Here is a 19420-nt window from a genome sequence, read left to right as displayed (position 1 = left end):
ATAGACAAAAAGATACAAACACAGCATACTTTGGTTGAAGTTTCAGAGATTTTTTTCTTATCTTTCCTCTTTACTTTAAATCTTATTAATAATGTTGAAGCAGCGTGTGTTGTTGCGCCGCTGATGTTTTGTTGTGCAGTTAGTGAACCTGAAAGTCCGGGTGACTGGTTAGCATCTGCTGGGCCTTCCCATGCTGTCTTTTCTTCTTCTCTGACTAGTAAAAGTTTTCCTGGACTCAAATACAATAGAACTGGGGTTGGCTGATGACAATAGAGCTATCTAGCTTTTCAACAAGAAAGCTACAAATATTTTGCATTTTTCCAAATTCAGTAAATATAATGCAGACCTCTGCTCCCATGTGATAAGCATTTCCCACTCTTCTAAAATCCTTTACTCTGTCCCGGCTGGTGTGGCTCAGTGGAATGAGTGTCGGACTTCAAACCAAGGGGTCTCTGGTTCGATTCCCAGTCGGGGCACAAGCCTGGGTTGAGGGCCAGGTCCCCAGTGGGGGATACGCAAGAGGCAACCACACATCAATGTTTCTCTCCCTCCCCTCCCCTGTCTAAAAATAAATAACTAAAGTCTTTAATAAAATATGATGAAATGCTTTGTCCTCTCTCACGGTTACATTTTCTGCCAGTCTCAATGTTGCTTCTTCATCCTTAGTTACAGGACTTCTGTTCAGCTAGATTGTAGACGGTTCCAAATGGTGGTGGTTCTGTCCTTTAGTTGCAGTTTTGATGTGGTTGTGAGGGGTTCCGAGTACCAGGTTTACCTGCACGCCGTCCTGACTGGATCTCCCCATTGTCTTCTTACAGTTCAGATATTAGCCCTTTCTACATGGCCCTGGGTTCTTTCTTCTGTAGTTTTCAATTCACTGCCAAAATCCCCGTCTCGCCTATTTACCTCTTCGCACATGACTAACACAGTCACTTTGATGTCTCAGCCAGCTCCCACGCAGAGACCCCGCAGTCTCTCCGTGTTGCCTGCTGCCCCAGCTGGTCAGTGCTCGAGTGGTCTTGTCTGTGCGTGCCTGGTTGTTTCTCATCCTGTGCTGCATGTTGTGATTGCAGGCTTATTTGTAGAAATCGTTTAAAGCCTAGGATGATGACATTGGTCACCAGAGAGGACCTATGTCCACTTCTGCCCAGCATCTAGGGCCGCTGGCCACGTATGGCCACCTCGGTCCAGCTCAGGTGCTGAGATCACTCAGCACTGAGCTGCAGTCGCTGTCGGAGCTGCCTGCGTCCCGTGTGCCCTTGTTCTCGGCCTGTCACCCTGTGTTGTCCCCGTTCATACCAAGGGCACTCGACCAAGCTCTCTCCCCTTGGAGACCCTGGGTCTCAGCCTCCGGGCCTCTAGCCTTGCAAGGCTGATGGGGCATCACTCCGCCTCTCAGCAAACTCTCCCCTCATGAAAAGGAACGTCAAAAGCCAGGCTCTAGGACTCCTGTCCTCCCCTGGACCCTGACTGGAAATTCTTCACCATCTTAACAGCCCGCCAGTGCCTTTGAGCAGGTGTTTCTCTGTTCTGTCCAGCCTGCCTGGATACCCTGAGCAGGAGCCCGCCCATGTTAGCCAGCCCACTGTTGTGCAAGCTGAAGTCTGCGGATGATGAGTCTGTCTCCAGTCCAGGGGGCTTAGGAGGAGGCCGTGAATGTAAACCATCCTGATCGTAGACCCGCAGAACAACCAACTGGGACCCGTTCTCAGCTTCTAGAATGGCCCTGGTGTGTTCTGGCCAAAGACGCTCAGACCCCGGTTAGGGTGGACCCAGGCCCCCACGTCCAGACACGCCCTGCGCGCTGCATCTCCAGGGACCATGTCTGCGTCTGTCCTGAGGAACTGGGCCCCGGGGAGGGGCCCTCTGGCTCCCCGATACTTCCAGGAGAGTTCTGCAGCTCAGGCACACCATAGGCTAAAACGCATCTAAAGGCGTCCAGAAATGACATGGAAGTGACTCAGGAGTGACTGTTACCACGGACTCTCGGAACTCACAGCAGAGCTGGAAGGAATCTAGTCTCACGCTATGGCTCAGAAGGGGCAGGATTTCCACGCTTTAAGTCAGACAACATGAAAATGGACTCTCAATTTCTGGCTCTCCCACTAACTTCATCCACTCTTATTCTTAATATGACACCTTCAAACGCTGCCCAGGTCTCCCCCGAGCCAGGTCTGCTTCATGACACCCTGGCCCCCACAGCCCCTGGGCAGGGGAGGGGAGTGGTCATCTTGGCCAAGCAAAGCCCCTTGAGTAGTGGGATTCCCAGTGGCTTCCCGCGAGCTGGCCCTTCCCCATTTGCTGGACACACCGTCCAGGTCCCCTTGTCTTTTGTTCTGTCCCTGCAGCAGCTGCATTTCTATTTGGCAGTTGCCACAGGTCTCAGAAAGAGGTCCACTCCGCACGGTGTGGGCGGGACCTGGTTTGCCAGCAGGGAAGAAGTGTCCCTCTGAGCATTGCAGTGGAGTTCAGAGAGGGGAGGTAACTTTCCCAAAGCCACACAGCTTTGGGGTTGGGGCGGACTCAGATCTGCTGCTCCCTGTGGCAGCTGCACCTTCCACTGCTCTGCTCTTGTCCTCTTCAAATGCGTTGTTGGTTGAGTCTGGCCCTGAGTGACTTCGTCACAGAGGGTTTGGATGCTAAGAAAATTAAAACCCTTTTTGAAACAAGCTTCAGTATTCACTCAGGACTGTTTCAGTTCAAACTGAATAATTTCAGTTCCAAAAAATTTGCCTAAATAAGCCTCTTTTGGCTGCAGATTTTCTTCTGATAAAGGAGTTCCATAAAAGCCTTAAATTCTGCCCCCAGGGAACACTGAGGGTATCTGGGGACAGCTGTGTTTGTCATAACTGAGGGAGCTCCCGGCATTGAGGGGGTGGGGCCAGGGATGTTGCTCCACACCCCACAGCGCTCGGGGTGGCCCCTCACGGAGAGTGGCCTGTCCCGATGTCAGCAGCGCCCAGGGGGAGAAACTGTTCTAAACCAGGTTCTGCCTTCCCCACGGCTCCCGCTGAAGGAAGGCTATTCTCTCCACACTTTCGTTTAATCCTCTGTGCCCTGGAGCCTCGTGTCTTAGCTCAGCTCCACAGTATTTGGGGGGTGACTAGCCTCCCTTTTATCACAGCTTTGCGATGCTTACGGGAAGTGCAGGGAGGCAGCCTCATCGTCCTTGCAGGAGCCAGATTCAACCTGGTGTGACTTCCAGCCCTTCATTGGGAGGCCAGCCCAGGGCCTGGTGGTGTCTGTCAAGGTTCTATTTTTAGGATAACCTCACCCCAAGTCTTGTCCTCAGGCTCACCAGGCCTGAACCAGCCTCTCTGCAGAGTCAAGAACGTGCCCTCCGCCAGCAGCTCTGACCACATCGCCCCTCCCTCCTGGAGCAGCCTGCTCCACTCTGCCCCCAGCTTCCCAAGGCCCTGCCGGCTTCTGGGCCCTTGTGAGCCCTGCTGAGCCAGACCAGCTGTCTGCTTCGGCATGTGCCTCCTGTGGAGGGGCAGCTGACAAGGAGTGTTCCCCAGGCTGACTCAGCCTGCTGCCTGCTCTGCCGGCCTTGGCCTCATCCCGGAGGGCATGGCTGGTCCGTGAATCAGTGCTGACTGTGACAACAGCCAGGACAAGGACTTGAGTCTGCTACATGGACTGTGGTGACACAGCCAGTGTCAGGATCTTGTCATGTTGGCCCACACACACATGTATATGCATGCACACACATGCTCGCACGTATCACATGCAGACACAGTGGCACGCACACATACAAATACATATAAGCAATCATGAGTGCATGCAGATGTACATACACACCTGTATACATATGGACACCCTCCGGCAGAAGCACAAACACATGCACACTTACATGCACTCACATAACTCACACACACGTGCACATACACATGCTCACACACACACCTCTCCTGCTGGTCTCTGGGCTAGATTGTCACCAGCGCAGAGGGAGTCCCTCATGGCCGCGTGCTCGGGGGAGACGCAGCTGGGGTGGCTGTACGCGGTGGCTGGGGGTCCTGGAGGGCACACTGGACACTGAACAGGACTCTCAGCCTCCCAGAGAAAACGCTGCTGGGGCCACCGTTTGTTCTCTGTGCGTGTCTATTTTTAGCACTGAGTAATTTCGGTATTTTTGAGCTGAACCAGGGCGGTTTTCCCTGAGTTGGATGTTTTGTGGCCACTTTGAAGCTATCTGCTGAATCAGAGCTCTGGAGCCCGCACGTGGGCCCTGCGCGCCCAGGGCAGGCGCCGGGCCTCCTCTGACCCGAGAGGGGGTAGAGCATCTGCTGGGCTCCGGGAGCAGGCGTATGAAAGGGTTTTTTTTTATTAAAACTTCTGACGGAGATCACTGTAGATTCACGTGCAGTTATAATAAATCACAGAGAGAGATTCCTCGTGTCCTTCACTCTGTTTTCCCCAACGGCAGTGTTTTGTCCAAGTCCCTGGTCAGCATCGCAGCCGGATGTCAGCATGACGCAGCCCGCCGACCTCGTTCAGATTCCTGCAGGTCTGCGTGTGTGCATTAAGTCCTACGCAAGTTTACCGCCGGGGCAGGCACACGGACCCTCCGCCAGTTGAGACAGGCCCATTTCCAGTCCCTCAGGACCTCCGTGTGGCCCTTGTCCCCCAGGTCCCCACCAGCCCCCTCCCCCAGCAACGACCCATCGTCCCTTCATCCTCACAGTTTTGTCATCTCAAAAATAGCCCACAAATGGCACCGTACAGCATGTAACCTCTGAGGTTTTTTCCCTCAGGAGAACTCTCTGGAGCCCCATCCAAAGTGTGCTGGTCAACCGTTCATTCCTTTTGATTGCCAAATAAGAAATTTCTTGAAAATCTGCCTTTAATGTTCTGTAGCCACCTGGCCCTACTGACTGCCAAGCAGGGAGTGAGACAGTGTGTTGTGACAGACACAGAGAACACTGCTTTGTTACCTGGTTAGATGTCTGCCCAGTGGGGTGGGGCCTTCCTAGCACTCTTGAACTGGGCTCTTGCACCCTGTAGCCCTCTGGCATCCTGGGCCCCGTGGGGGGTTGAGCAGCATTCCTGTCCCCCACCCCCTCACACCAGGAGCACCCCCAGTGCTCCAGATAACAACACCAGGTGGGGGAAGTCACATAGCATAGGCTTGCATTTATGTAACATTCCCCCGATGTCCGGTGTGTAGAGAAGCGGTCAGCGGTTGCAGGAATGGAGGTGGGTTGGGGGGACCTGGGTGTGGCTCTCTAAGGGCCACAGGAGGGACACTGGGGGTAAAGATGTCTTGTGTCTTTCATGCCTCGGAGCCACCACCCGAGCTGTGACCTCACCACAGTTTTGCAGGATGTCACCCTTGGGGGAGACCGGGCACAGTGCACATGCAGCCTCAATCATTTTCTACAATTGCTGTGGTCAACAGGCATGTCCAAGGTTAAGTTTTAATCTAAAATAAATTACTAAAAGTATTTTGGAAGAAACATAGAAACCATCTCAAATAAGAGCAAAGCAGGCATTGTTGATCCGATAAAGGGTGAGCCTTCTGGGTGAGGGAGCAGATGGAGGGTCACTCTGATCCCCTAAACTGTGATGTGTGACCCCTGATTCCTAAGGGTGCTGGGGAGATGGGGCCACAGGGATTTGGTGCAGAAAAACAGTTTGCAGTCTCACGTGTTGGATCTGAATTAGCTGAAGGTCTACCGGGGGTGAGGGAGGGTTTGCCTGGAATCATCCACCCACACGAAGTGGTTACTCCAGGCATGCCAGCCACACAGATGTTAGGGTCCCCCACATCTGTGCCTACTCGGAACCTCAGAATGTGCTGTTTTCTGGAAATAGAGTCATCTTCAATGACTCTATTACTTAAGATGAAGGCACACTGAACCCAGTGACTGGTGGCCTTAGCAGAAGATGATGATGCCCTGGCTGGTGTGGCTCAGTGGATTGAGTGCCGGCCTGCAAACCAAAAGGTTGCAGGTTCGATTCCCAGTCAAGGCACATGTTTGGTTGCAGCCCAGGTCCCCCAGTTGGGGCACACGAGAGGCAACCTGTTGATGTATATCTGCCACATCGATATTTTTCTCCCTTTCTTTCTTTCTCCCTAAGTAAGTTAAAACTTTTTAAAAAATGAAAATATGACACAGACATATAGGCCATTTGACAACAGAGGCAGAGATTGGGGTGATGCAGCCACAAGCCAAGGGACACCAAAGGGACTCCCAGGAGCCGGGAGAAACCGGAAGGACCCAGCCCTCTCGGCGTGGAGCGCAGCACTGCGTTCTAGTCTCTCGCAAGCCCTGCCCTGGAGTTTCTGACATAAATCCCTCCCCCGTGACCACCCACCACCCCGCCCCAAAGCCACCCCGAAGCAGGAAGGAGCCAGCACTGCTCGCTCCTGCCCTGACTCCAGCAGCTGGGTGTGAAAGCCCAGGTCACTTGCTAGCTGGTCCCAGACACAGCTGGGCTTCAGATGCGGAGTGGACCAGAGGAAAGTGTGGCAGTCTGAGCCGGCACCCATGTACACACAACCGTCATTAGCTCGACTCTCAGAGCTTTGCGTGGCTTGTGGCAAGACCTTCTCTGTGAGAGGTTGTTGAGCGCTTGAGTGAATAAAGGAAGGAGTGAAATAGCTCCAGCCCCCCAGAGAGCAGGTGACAGACCCCAGGTCCACAGTGTGTGGTGTCCCCAGGCCAGCTGCCTCAGACAGACCTGGGGAGTCTCCACCGGGGGTGATGTGCCCCTCAGGGGAAACTGAGCCATGTCTGGTGACAAATGCACTCATCGTGACTGGGGGTGCTTCTGGCATCAAGAGGGGGTGCCAGGGGTGCTACTAAATGCTCTACAAGGCCCAGGATGGCCCCACCCCAGAGAGTGACCCAGCGTCACTTCCAGAGATCCTAGGGCAGGGGACAGAGAAAAGTGACTTTTTCCCTGGCAAGTCCCTCATCTGGAGCCAACCAGGAACCAGTGCTGTGGTTTTGTGAACTCTCCTGGGGACCCTTGGTGGTCACAGCCAGCACCTGGCCATAGCGGGGAACTGTGGGAGAAGAGGGGTCCTCAGCCAGGCCTCCCACCTCTGACCTGAGGACACACAGTGTGGCCAGTCTCTGGGGCAGGGCTACAGGGTGGTAGGGTGACATGGGCCAGAGGGCTCCCAGAAATGGGGTGGGTGGACATTCTGCCTCTGCGCCATGGACTGCACGCAGTCCTGGGAGCTCCCGGGCCGGCTCACGCTGTCTGCTTCTCCCCACAGCTCTCTGGACGACGGGGCCCAGAGCTGATGGCAGACAATGTCAGCCACTAACAACATCGCCCAGGCCCGGAAACTGGTAGAGCAGCTCCGCATCGAAGCCGGGATCCAGCGAATCAAGGTGAGCAGGGCAGCAGAGGAAGCGGCTCCCCGCTGCGCAGGGCGGGCTGACACTGCAGCAAGTGGGTGCCTCAGGCCGCCCACTTACCCTTTCTAAGCCTCAGTTTGCTCGGCAGAAAGACACGGCTGACGTAAAGCTACTCCTTGGGTTGTGGTGATCCCAGGTACCAGAGTGATAAATAAATACTGGCCTCGCCCCAGCCCTGGGGATCCCTCCCTGGAAGCCCCAGTGAAAGCCATCTTGCCCCCACGAAGGACCAGCGAGAGGCAGCCTCTCTCTCTGCTGTCCCCTCATCCCCCTCATTACAACCCATGCGATGGCAGTTAGAGACCGGGTCCAGGGGAGGGTAGAAACAGCCTCTCACCGCCTGCTTTCTTCATCTCTGTGCTGCAGGTTTGTTGTTTTGTTTTTTAAAATGAGCATGTTTGCTTTTTATGCTAAAAAAAGAAAAAGGACAAGCAGTTTCTGTTCACAGACACTTAACCCATCAGGGACCAGGAACACGCAAAGCAAAATGAAAGTGCACCATTGTGCCATCAGCTCTGCAGAGATTTTTAAAAAATAACAATTTGGAAAACATCCAGTGAACCGTTGATCGGAAGTGCACGGCTCAGTGGCATTTGGGGCACTCAGCACTGCGCAGCCACCGCCCGTGTCTGGTCCGGGACACTCCATCACCCCAGAAAGACACCGGTCCCCCTTAGCGGCCACCCCCACCCCTCCCCAGCCCCTGACAACCACCGACCCACTTCCCGTCTCTGTGGATCTGCCTGCTCTGGACGTGCCCCACACATGGGATCCCACACTGTGTGGCCTTTGTGTCTGGCTCCTCTCACTGGGTGTCCTGGCGTCAGGGTCCACCCACGTTGTGCTGAGTGTCAGTGTCTTGCTCCTCTTCGTGGCCGAGTGCTGTTCCGGGGCGCAGGTGGGCCTGTTGTTTTTATGTAGATGAGTTTTAAGTCTGTGAAGGGACATCAGGATAACATCCAGGGCACATGTTTCCTCCTTTCCAAGGTCATGGACCAGTGGCTGGTCACAGCTGCTTGTACAAGAAAGGTGCCTGACACGTTCAAAGGCACCTTCTCACCAAGCCCATGTCCACTTTCCAAAGGACGGTGAGGTGCCCCAAGAGGCCGTTTCCTGCCCCAGACCTGGGCTTGCAGACAGCCCCATGAGAACCAGGGCGTCTCCATCGAGAAGGCTCCAATGCGTTATGCTTCTAGATTATACCTGCCCCAGCTCCCCACGGGGTTGGTCAGGGCTCTCCAGAGAAACAGAACCGACAGGCTGTGCGTACACAGACAGAGTGAGAGTGAGAGAGAGCAATGTATTCTAAGGAATTGGCTTATGCCGTTATGGGGGCTGGCAAGTCTGAAGTCTGCAGGGCGGGCCAGCGGGCTGAAGACCCAGGGAGTGCTGGCTGGTGCGGGTCAATAAAGTCTTTAAAAAAAAGAAAAAGACCCAGGGAAAAGTCAATGTTGCAACTCGAGTCCCAAAACCACCTGGAGGCAGAGTTCTGTCTTCTCTGCAGGGACCTCAGTCTGTTTTCTTAGGGCCTTCCACCGATAAGACGCAGCCCACCCGAATTACAGAGGCTGATTCATGCTGCGCAAGGCCAGCCGATGCAATCGTTAATACTATCTAGACAGTATCTTCCTGGAGGTGTGGAGAGCGGCATCAGATGAGGTGTCTGGGCGCCGGCCGAGCCAGGCAGAAACACAGGACCGGCTGTCAGCTGTACATTTGCCCGGACTCGCCTTCCTGAGCACCTGTCACGGCCCAGGCACTGCTGGTCCCAGGGACTCATTAGGACAGGGTGGCCCGGCCAGGCGCAGGCAGACTCGCACTGGTGGCCAGGCAGTGGGAGAGGGAGATGGTTTTGCTGGACCCCTGGGCCTCCACCAGCCAGTGAGAGTCTGGGAGGGCTGCTGGGGGGCAGGGCGGGGAGTGCCTCCCAGGAGGTGGCTGAATGTTCCAGAACTCTGCACATTCAAAGCATTCCTTCAGGCTGAAGAAAGAGAAGGGCCCGGTTGAAGTGGTTTTACTTTGTGAGCGGTGCCAGCTCCCAGCCCTGGCGGAGCCGTGATTCATCCCACCCGTTTGATGTTTGCAGCAGCCCCGGCCGTGAGGGGAGTCAGGACGTGACCGCTCTCCCTGCAGTCCCGCCCGAGGTTTTGCTTCCCCGCAAAGCGCGATCAGAGCCACAGAGCATCAGCCTGCCTGAAAGGCTCACCGGGCCGTGGCCTGGCAGATGAGAGGCGCCCCACGGCCTGGACCTGTGGCGGTTCTGTGGCCTTGGCACTGTGGGCAGAGCCTTCCTGTCAACGCCAGGGATGGGCCGGGGTGGGGGGCACAAGCTGGAGCCACAGCATCGGCTATTTCAGGGCCCGGTGACTATTTTTGTCATCTGGGAGGAGCACTTTCCAAATAGGACTCTAGAAACCAAGCTCCATCTGCTCATCAAAGGCAGCGATCCCACCGGCGGCTGGCATGCTCGCGACAGTGGCAATTGTCACTGTCTGAGGGCAGGAGCGTCCCCCGACACAGGGCAGGATTGGGGTGTCCTTGGCGTTGTGGCATGCAGCGTTGCAGACACTGCCAAGGCGTCACAGAGTGTGGTGTCTCTCGCCCCGCCTCCTCTGACCGCCAGCAGCCCCACACAGCTCTTGCTGCCCTCCGGCCTCACAGGGGAGGACGCAGGGGGCTGAGGAAGGAAGCCCTGGACAGTTTCTGTCCTGGGGATGGGATCCTGGGCCTACCGACATGACCCGCTTGCCCCTGCCAAGTAGACCTACAGCCCAGCCCCCGGACGAGCAGAGTGGGACAGCAGCCACCGCAGCGCCCCCAAGTGCATGGCCAGGAGGAATGGGGCTTGTGGCCCAGGGGGCACCCTTTGTGGTGACCCTCAGCTCCCCAGATACCAAACGCCACATTTTCCCTGTGTCAGCTTTCCTTCTCCTCCCATGTCCTCTCTCCTCTCTTGGGGACCCGGATGCAGGGTGTCCTAAGAGCCACTGCCCTCGCTGGGTTCAGACTGCACAGAGCAGAGAGACAGACAGGCTTGTCCAGTGCCCCTCGTCGCGCTGATGTCCAGTCGGGGTCCTTCCTGCTCGGCCCTTTCCCGGGAGGGACAGAGTGTTAGGCCAAGTCCTGAGGAGGCCGCATCTCACCCTGACTCCCCCGTTCACACTCTGGGCATCTCCCGCTGGAGGAGGCTCAGTCCTTCTTTTCTTCATCTTTTAAAAATGGTGGTAAAATTTTAAAAAATAAAAATTGTGGTAAAATACACAAAACAAAATTTATCATTAGTGATAGTATGTTCAGGGTGTGCAATCATCGCCTCTATCCAATTCCAAATCATTTCATCACCACAAAAAAGAAACCTCATCCCGTGTCCTGGCCGGTGTAGCTCAGTGGATTGAGTGCGGGCCTGCGAACCACACAATCGCGGTTCGATTCCCAGTCAGGGCACATGCCTGGGTTGCAGGCCAGTTCCCAGCAGGGGACTCATGAGAGGCAACCATACATTGATATTACTCTCCTTCTCTCCTTCCCTTCCCCTCTAGAGATAAATAAATAAAAATCTAAAAAAAGAAAGATGGAAACTTCATCCCCACCCAACACCTCCCAGCCCCTGGCAACCACAGATCCACTCTCTTGTCCCTGTGCATGTGCCTGTTCTGGACATGTCACACACGGCGTGGCCTTTGTGTCCGGCGTCTCTCACTGAGCATCGCATGTTCAAGGTCCCTCCACACTGTAGCAAGCGTCCGTACGTCGCTCCTTGTCTTGGCTGAGTGATATCCCCGAGTGTGGATAGGATCACGCTGTGTTTCTCTGTCACTAGCTGACGGACACGGGGCAGTACTCAGCTTCTGGCTGTTATGAACGTGCCCCTGCGAACACGCATGTGTCAACCTCTTGTCACCTTTTCTCTCTCGTCCTTGACACTCAGGTCTCCAAAGCCTCCTCGGAGCTCCTGAGCTACTGTGAGCAGCACGCCCGGAATGACCCTCTGCTGGTCGGTGTCCCCGCCTCCGAGAACCCCTTCAAGGACAAGAAGCCTTGTGTCATCCTATAGCTTGTTTTTCCCGTGTTCTCTCTCTCTCCCCCTCCCTCCTCCTTTCTCTCGCTCTGTCAGGGCATCATTCAGTATGTAGTTGAAGCAAAGCATTTTGGGTCCCTGAAACGTCTAATGCCAAAAGAAATGTAAAACATTGCCAGTGCCCAGATGGTGTAAAATATACCCACTGGGCGGTGATGGGCAGGCATTCAGACTGATAGCACGGCCCTCGGGCCGGGCCGAAAGACCAGTGCCGGCGGCACAGCCACGTCCATCTAGGAAGAGCTGAGACACCCAGACGGAGTGGCCACCATTTTTCAAACCCTCACTTGCCATTTGAGCTGAGGTCCAGAGACAGGTGGGAGAAGGGAGGGCAGGGGGCACTGGCTGCCGGTCCCAGGCGACCTGGGTGACCTGGCTGGCCAGCTGTTCTCCACAACTGGCCACTTGTAAAAAGACTTCTGCTCCAATGCTTTTTAAAAGTAAAGTAAAATTTGGGGGTAGGGGTTCATAATAAGCTTTTTGGGGAAAATACTTTCATTTAAATAATTGTTATCCTGTACCGCTAAAGTCAGATTCTGATGGCTGGGCGTGTGGCTGAGCTGTGCTGTGCGATGGTGCGCAGGCGGAGTTCAGGGGCCAGGAGGGGGCTCTGTGCAGGAAATGCACCCTGTGTCGCCCAGTGTCACCCTACTGTCTGGCGTTTGCACGGCACGTGTCACTGTACCGCCATGTGCGACCCTGCCCTTTCCCAGGGATCCCACTCGTTGCAGAAACAGATTTGCAGCAACTCGCTCCGGCCCCGGGAACAGCCAGCTGGGTTTTACTTTCTTTCGAGCATGTGGCATTGACGTGGGCAGTGAGGGGCTGAGGCCATACTCTCTTATCAGACCCGTCTCTTCGGGGGGGTTTGTTTGGTTTGGTTTTTCTCCACTTGCACTTACACCGATGGCCACTGTCCACACAGAGCTGCACCCCGGCAGCAGGGCCACCTGGTGCAGTGTGAAAAGGCGTCTGATGGCTGGGAAGCAGCCGCAAGGCCTCAGAGGCTCTCTCTCTGCTTTTGTGCCCTTTCCACCCAGCGCTGTGGCCAGAGGAAGCCCAAGGCCTGTTAGTACAGTTCATCCCTCTTCCCAACAGCCTTGGAAACTCGATACGTTGGGAGGTCAGGGGTTAGGCACAGGAGGCCTTTTTTAAAATTATTTTTTCCTTTGTTATGACATGGACCCGAACAAACCTCCCTCCCCTCTGCCAGTGCCACCTGAGGCTCCAGGACCCCACACAGCCCTGAACTCGGGTCCCGAGTCTAGTCCTGGGGCAGCAGGCAAACTGTGGGAAGAAACGAGCCCAGCTCTGCCCCTGTGGCCCCAGCGAACGTCAGAGCCTGAGGCCCGCGCCAGCAGGTCCTGGACAGCCGCCGGGCGGGCCCTCACCTCACAGCCAAGGTCAAGGCTTAGATCTTGCCAGAGCCAAGAAGGCTCCAGTGTATGACCCACCATCCAGCTTCCGTAGAGTATTTCTCCCCAGCAGGCGGAGTCCTTCTCCCCAGCACCCAGCTCTCCCCAGCTGGTCTGGGAGCACCAGGGGCTTTGGGGAGCCCGGCACCTCCAGACCTGCAGTTGGTCAGGGAAAGCCATGAAGGCTCCCAGGCTGCACCCGCCTTTCACTGGGCAGGGAGCCTGCACCACTGAGCTTCTCTCACTGTCCCCAGCAGGATGGGACAAACCCTCTTCTAGGGCCCAGTGGGAGTACACCCCAAGAGGGCAGGGAGCCAGTAGCAGGGCAAGCCTCTGTGGCAGAAGCTGTAACCCTCTGAGCCTGCATCAGGTCCTTTCCTGTGCCCCCCACTGACCAGCCACGGGTCCCCAAACAAGGCGGGGGTCCTGCTCTCAGCACCAGGAGCACCCCAGGCTCCCAGACCTCACCTCTGTCTCCGCAACCCACCGCCCTGCCAGCCATTCCAAGCCCGGCCCCACCTTGTGTCCCCCACTCTAGTGAGACTGGAGAAGCCAGTCAAGGACCCCTGGCTGATGGAGGTGGGACTGAACCCCACTTCACCAGCTCTGAGACCTGCCATGGGCTCAGCCTGCCAACGTGTTCCCCACACCCCCACCCCCAGCTCAGTAACAAGCTCCATCCTGGGCCTGGAGAGGCTTCTGGGTCAGAAAACCCAGAGACTAAGTGGTCCAGGTGAACACAGGCCCTGAGCAATGGTGAGGACAGTGGGTTTCCCACCTATTGCTGCACCTGCTCAGCTGATACTCTAGGTGCCCACAGCCTCAGACCCCAGGGATGTGGTGATCAGCAGAAGCCTCTCTGTGGTTTTCTTTCCAGCTGGGGGAGGGTGAGAAAAAGCCTTTTGCCCCCTATTTAAAGTAAAACTCACTGTGCATAGTGCACACCTACAACATTGGTGCACTTACAACATGTGCTACTTGTGTGTTCCTGGCACGAGTATCCACCCTGAAAACGTGTTTTTCAAGGGTTTAGGGACTAGGAGTGCCCCGTGCATTAGGGACCTGGTGGTGGTGGCAGCACAGGCCTCGAGGAGACCAGCATCTCTACCTGTCATGGTGGAAAAGATGAACAGGTCCACAGGAGGCGGGCATGGAGGTGCGACGTCTCTGTCTTCTGCAGTCTGGGGCAGTGTTTCTGGCAGGCTGGCCTGTCTGGCCCCCGCTCCAGGGAAGAGCTAGAACACACATCCCTGCCCCATCCTCCCAAAGGTGACTCCCAGGCCAGGAATGAAGTGGCTCGGGTGTGACCTCCAGCCCCAGGGAAAGTAAACCCACTGGGCTGGGAGGAAGGTGCTGTCTGGCCTTTGGTGTCCCTGCCTCTGGTCCAGGGCGCTGTGGGCCTCCGGGCAGCTCGTCCACCAGGGGAAGGGCCCCAGCCTTGCTGGAGCAGGACAAGGCCCCCCATTCTGCAGACTCTCACCCCAAGCATGAATGACCAAGGGTACTTTGATGGCTGAAGTGAGGACACCAAAAGTCACTCATCCTTCAGGAGCACTTAAAAAGAGCCAGCCTGCCACGGGGTCCCCTGAAAACAAGCCATACATCGGACACGCTGCCCTCCTCCTCCTCTGTCCACAGAACCCATTGCCAAATGTTATGAGACTTGTTCCTGGTTTGCAGAAGCAATCTATGGTTCTGGCAGGTTCCAGCCCACCTGCCTTCGGATCTCTAGTGGTTTTTATTTCTGATTTTAAAAAAAATTCCAGGTGTGCCACACCCACTTTCTCAGTGTTTTAATATTATGTGGAATTGTCAATACGAAGTGAATTAATACACAATAAAAAGGCTAACGGCTGCTCGTCTCCAGCTCTGGGCCCCTCTCCCCCTGGGCACTACCGGGGGTGGAGGCTGCCCCACATTACCCCCACGCCTCTCACCTGCCCCCAGCAAGAGACGGCATGAATGGAACCCACTCCCGGCAGCAGCACTCGCGAGTGGCCCTCAGCTTGGATGCGCTTTGCCATTTGTAGCTAGAAAATTTAGGGGGAGGCTATTTGCGTGGCTGGAGCCATGGGCCCCACGGATTGGGAGTGTCTGGCGTGGCCCTTTGGGAAGGGCCTCCATCTTTGAAGAGCTTGGAGCCGGGAAGATCTTAATCTCACCCCTACTCACCAGTCACCCAGGGACCACCCCCAGGCACCAGAGACTCCGGGGAGGTCAGTGTGAGTTGTGGCTCAACTTACACCACACCACGGAGAGTTACATTTTTAATAATAAGCCTGCAACTGGCTGTTTCCGACCTCCTGAGTAGAGAAGGACTTTCTCTGTATAAAGCATTTATAAAGTCAACCACGTGAAAATTATCTCCTGTGTATCAAAGAGTGTAAGATTAGAAGGCAGTTCAAAACCTAAACAAAATTGCCACCCGACCCAGCATGTCCCACTTCTGGGTATGTTCTCACGAAAGCACTGAAAGCAGGGACTCAGAGAGGTGCTTGGACACCTTGCCCACAGCAGCGCGGTTCACAACAGCCAAGGCGGACACAACCCGGGTGTCCGTGGGCACGTGAATGCATCGCCGCAGTGTGGTCCATACACACCCTGGAGTGACAGTGTGCCTTAAAAGACATCCTGACACCTGCTGCAGTGGGGATGAACCTTGCGGACATTATGCTCAGTGACGTACAGACAGACACTGTGTGTTCCACTCCTGTGAGGTTCCTGGAGGAGCCAGAGCCATAAAGGCAGAAGACAGGTGGGGGCCAGGGGACAGAGGAGGGGGTGGGGGGGTGTTTACCAGGGTAGAGTGAGTGTCTGTTTGGGAAGCTGAGAAAGGTCCGGAGATGGGTTGCAGGAGGGAGGGGTGTATCAGGGGATTCAGTGGTAATGGAAAAAGTACAGTTAGAAAATAGAGAGTTCTGGAAATGGATGGTGGAGGTGGTTGTCTGAGTGTGAGTGTATGTAAGTAACACCACAAATTGCACCCTGAATGGTTAACATGCTGACTTTCATGTTACGTATATTTTACCAGAAAAAGGAAAAACGCACAACCTTACCCACTGTTCACCTAAGAGCTAAAATTTAAAAGATTCATGTTGCTGAGGACATGGAGCAACCTGGATTCAGAGCTTATTGCTGGGAGTACGAAATGCTTTAAACACTTTGGAGAAAGGTCTGGCAGTTTCCTATAAAACTAAACACACCCCCTCAGTGACTGGCAGTTCCACTTGTTCTTACCCAAGAGAAAACAAAACATCTCTACAGCCCTGGCTGGTGTGGCTCAGTGGGCTGAGCGCAGGCTGCGAACCAAAGGGTCGCTGGTTCAATTCCCAGTCAGGGCACATGCCTGGGTTGCAGGCCAGATTCCCAGTACGGGGATCACACGAGAGAAAACCACACATTGATGTTTCTCTCCCCCCTCTCTAATGGATAAAATCTTTTTAAAAAAACACACGTATAAGGAGTCTTGGAAAGAGTATATTTAAGCAGCTCCTCTCATAATAGTCAAAACCTGGGGACATCGCAGGTGTGCAGCAACAGGTGAATGCATAAACAATTCACACCCTGAACCCCACCTGGCATGATACTAAAAGCAATGATCTGAGTGACTCGAGAGACTTCGCACCGAGCGAGACCGGCCTTAGGGCGAGGAGAGCTAGAGGGATCCGTTCCCAGAGCATCCGGGGCGGGGAGCCGTGCTCGGGCTGTGCTGTCAGAAGAACAACCCCAAACACGTCCGCACCCTGTTCTTCAGTGCCCGTGGTTGTGCCACGTAACATGGGGTAAGTGGGACTTTGCAAATGGGATTAAGTCAAGGACCCTGAGATGGGGACAATCCTACATTCACCAGTGGGCCTGGTGTTTTTAAAGGGTCCTCATACGAGGGCAGCAGGAGGGTCAGAGTCAGAGATGGCAGAGGCCGAGCCGCTGGCTGTGAGGACAGAGGGAGAGACCATGAGCCAGGGATGCGGCGCCTCTCGAAGCTGGAAACGGCCAGAAATAGGTGAAGGAAGCCAGTCTGAAAAACCTATGCTATATGACTCCCAACTCCATGACATTCTGGAAAAAAGCAAACCATGGAGATGGTAAAAAATAGAGTTTGGAGAAAGATGAGTAGGAGACCATGGAGTATTTTCTGGGACAGTAACACTTAGGACACTGTCGTGGCAGAGATGTGACATCACCCGAGTGACAAGACCACAAAGAGCAGTGAGCCTGTTGCAAACGGGGCCTGGGCCGCATGCAGTGTGGGGTGCAGTGTGGGGTACGGACGCCCAGCCCTCACCACGCAGGAGGGGCGGTGTTGGGAGGGAGGGGATGGCTGTACCCCACACCGGGCGGGAGCGACACACCCAGATGAAGAGAGCAAACAAATTCAAAATGGTCCTCAGTGCAGTCGTTACACAAACCCAGGACGCTAGCATTACATCCAGAATCTTTCCCTTCAATTAGTTCGTTGAAGCCCAAAGAGGAGCAATAGCAAATGCTGAGTCACGGAGCCTTGGTAGGACCAGCTACAGAATTAGCAGGGCCCCCTGTTCAACAATTAAGAATTTCCAGGGATGTAAGACACAGAATAGGGAGTAGAGTCAATAATCATGTGGTAAGTATGTGTGGTGCCAGGTGGGTCCTGGACTTCATGGGGAATCACTTTGTAAATTACATACATGTCTAATCACTGTGCTGTACACCTGAAACGAATATAATAGGAAATGTCAGCTGTAGCTGAAATTTTCTTTTTAATTAAGAATTTCAGGCCTTGGCCAGTGTGGCTCAGTTTGTTGGAGCAATGTCCCGTAAACCGTAGGGTCGCAGGTTTGATTCCGAGCCAGGGCACATGCCTAGGTTACAGGCTTGGTTGGGCACGTAGGTGAGACAACCAATCAATGTTTCTCTCTCACATCCATGTTTCACTCTCTCCCTCCCTTCCCCTCTCTCTAAGATCAATGAGCATGTCCTCAGGTAGGGGTTTTTTTAAAATTTCAAGATGGCAACAGTAGAGCATTAAACCCAGGTGACTGCACAGGCCCCGTACCTACAAAGTGAGCCCTGCCTCTCAGCACAGGGACTGGGGAGAACAAAGGAACCTGTAACCCTCCTTGCATTTGTAACCAGCTTTTCTTTTTCTTTTTTTTTTTAAGATTTTATTAAATTTTTTAGAGAGAGGGGAAGGGAGGGAGGAAGAGAGGGAGAGAAACACTGATGTGCTAAGGAAACATCGATCAGTTGCTTCTCACACTCCAACCGAGGACCTGGCCCTCAACCCAGGCACGGGCCCTGACCAGGAAACAAACCGGCAACCTCTGGGATCGCAGGCCGGCGCTCACCCCACTGATCCATACCAGCCGGGGCTGCAACAAGCTTTTCAAGAAATGCACCACAAACAAACGTTCGCTGACCTTGAGCTCTACTTCACGAATTCTCTTTGCTCAGGAGGTGCTATAAATTTTTTTAAAAATCCTATGTGCCTTTCAAATGAAAACAACTGCATTTATGAAAGTAAGAGGCTAACTTTTAACTTAGGGTCACTTTTTAAAGATGATCAGATACAACTATCACATCACAGCAGCACTCACAGCCGGTCGGTTAGCACAGTGGCTGTTCGGGCACAGCACCCTTTTGATTTACGAACACGCACAGAACGGGGCGTGAACGTGGGGCGAGACCACCGAATTAAGATCCAGGTCTGTACTCAATTCTGTAACTGGCTGTCGAGCCTCTTGAGTTCTTCTGCTCTCCCCAAACGGAATGATAAGGGAAAGACACAGATGGACTAGACTGAAATACCACAGTCGTCACCCAGTTTTAAATCCGTGTCCCGTTACCGGACCACACTGCCTGCAGGGCACAAAGAACTTACATTTTTATAAATCTTGTCATTGCTTTGTAAATAGTGTATTATACCTTTTCTTCTGACAGTCTGTATTTCTTCTTCTACAATTTCTTTATCCCATTTTGGTGTTTCTTCCTCTTCTTCTTTGAAGTACATTTTAAAATCTCCATAAGTGGAAACAGCCCGGCCTCCCTGTGACCTTCAGCAAGTCACTCTGACTGGTGCTGATTTCAGAGCTGAAAGCTGGGACAAAAAGCATCCAATGAGACCTCCTGGGTTTCTTATAATGATAAAAGGCACAATTCACAACCAAGACAGAAACTCTCATTAATAATACTGCATCTGAGCCCTGGCTGGTGTAGCTCAGTAGATTGAGCGTGGGCCTGCAAACCACATGATCACGGTTCGATTCCCAGTCAGGGCACATGCCTGGGTTGCAGGCCAGTTCCCCGTTGGGGACTCACAAGAGGCAATCATACATTGATATTTCTCTCCTTCTCTCCCTTCCTCTCTAAAGATAAATATAAAATATTTATTAAAAAAAATAACACTACATCCGAATGTCAACACTCCAGACTTCGGAAGACTGGCCCTAAAGTTCTCTCATCATATCCATGACTTGGAAGCCATCGCCCTATGAAAGGAAGTGCAGTAACCAAACACAGGCACCTGTGCTGCAGTTACAGGGGCAGGTTGGCTTCTCTGGGAAGCAGGTACGCTC

General features: G+C 54.1%; 1 protein-coding gene and 1 long non-coding RNA gene across 2 annotated transcripts in view; one reads left to right on the top strand and one right to left on the bottom strand.

The window, feature by feature from the left end:
• Positions 1-7290, bottom strand: part of LOC118984460 (uncharacterized) — a 70157-nt gene extending 62867 nt beyond the window's left edge. Inside the window, exon 1 of the long non-coding RNA XR_005065930.1 lies at positions 7227-7290. This is a non-coding gene — a long non-coding RNA (uncharacterized LOC118984460). The remainder of the gene's footprint in view (positions 1-7226) is intronic.
• On the top strand, positions 7245-14729 carry GNG7 (G protein subunit gamma 7). Its single transcript, XM_037042462.1, has 2 exons — positions 7245-7346; positions 11302-14729. The coding sequence occupies exons 1-2, from the start codon at positions 7266-7268 to the stop codon at positions 11425-11427; spliced, it is 207 nt and encodes a 68-aa protein (XP_036898357.1). The 5' UTR covers positions 7245-7265; the 3' UTR covers positions 11428-14729.
• The last annotated feature ends 4691 nt before the right edge of the window (positions 14730-19420 follow it).

The sequence above is a fragment of the Sturnira hondurensis genome, unplaced genomic scaffold (assembly GCF_014824575.4).
Source record: "Sturnira hondurensis isolate 20B ecotype Veracruz unplaced genomic scaffold, ASM1482457v3 Scaffold0003693, whole genome shotgun sequence".
Lineage (NCBI taxonomy): Eukaryota > Metazoa > Chordata > Mammalia > Chiroptera > Phyllostomidae > Sturnira > Sturnira hondurensis.
The sequence above is the reverse complement of the archived record's forward strand: the minus strand, read 5'-3'. Positions and strand labels throughout refer to the sequence as shown.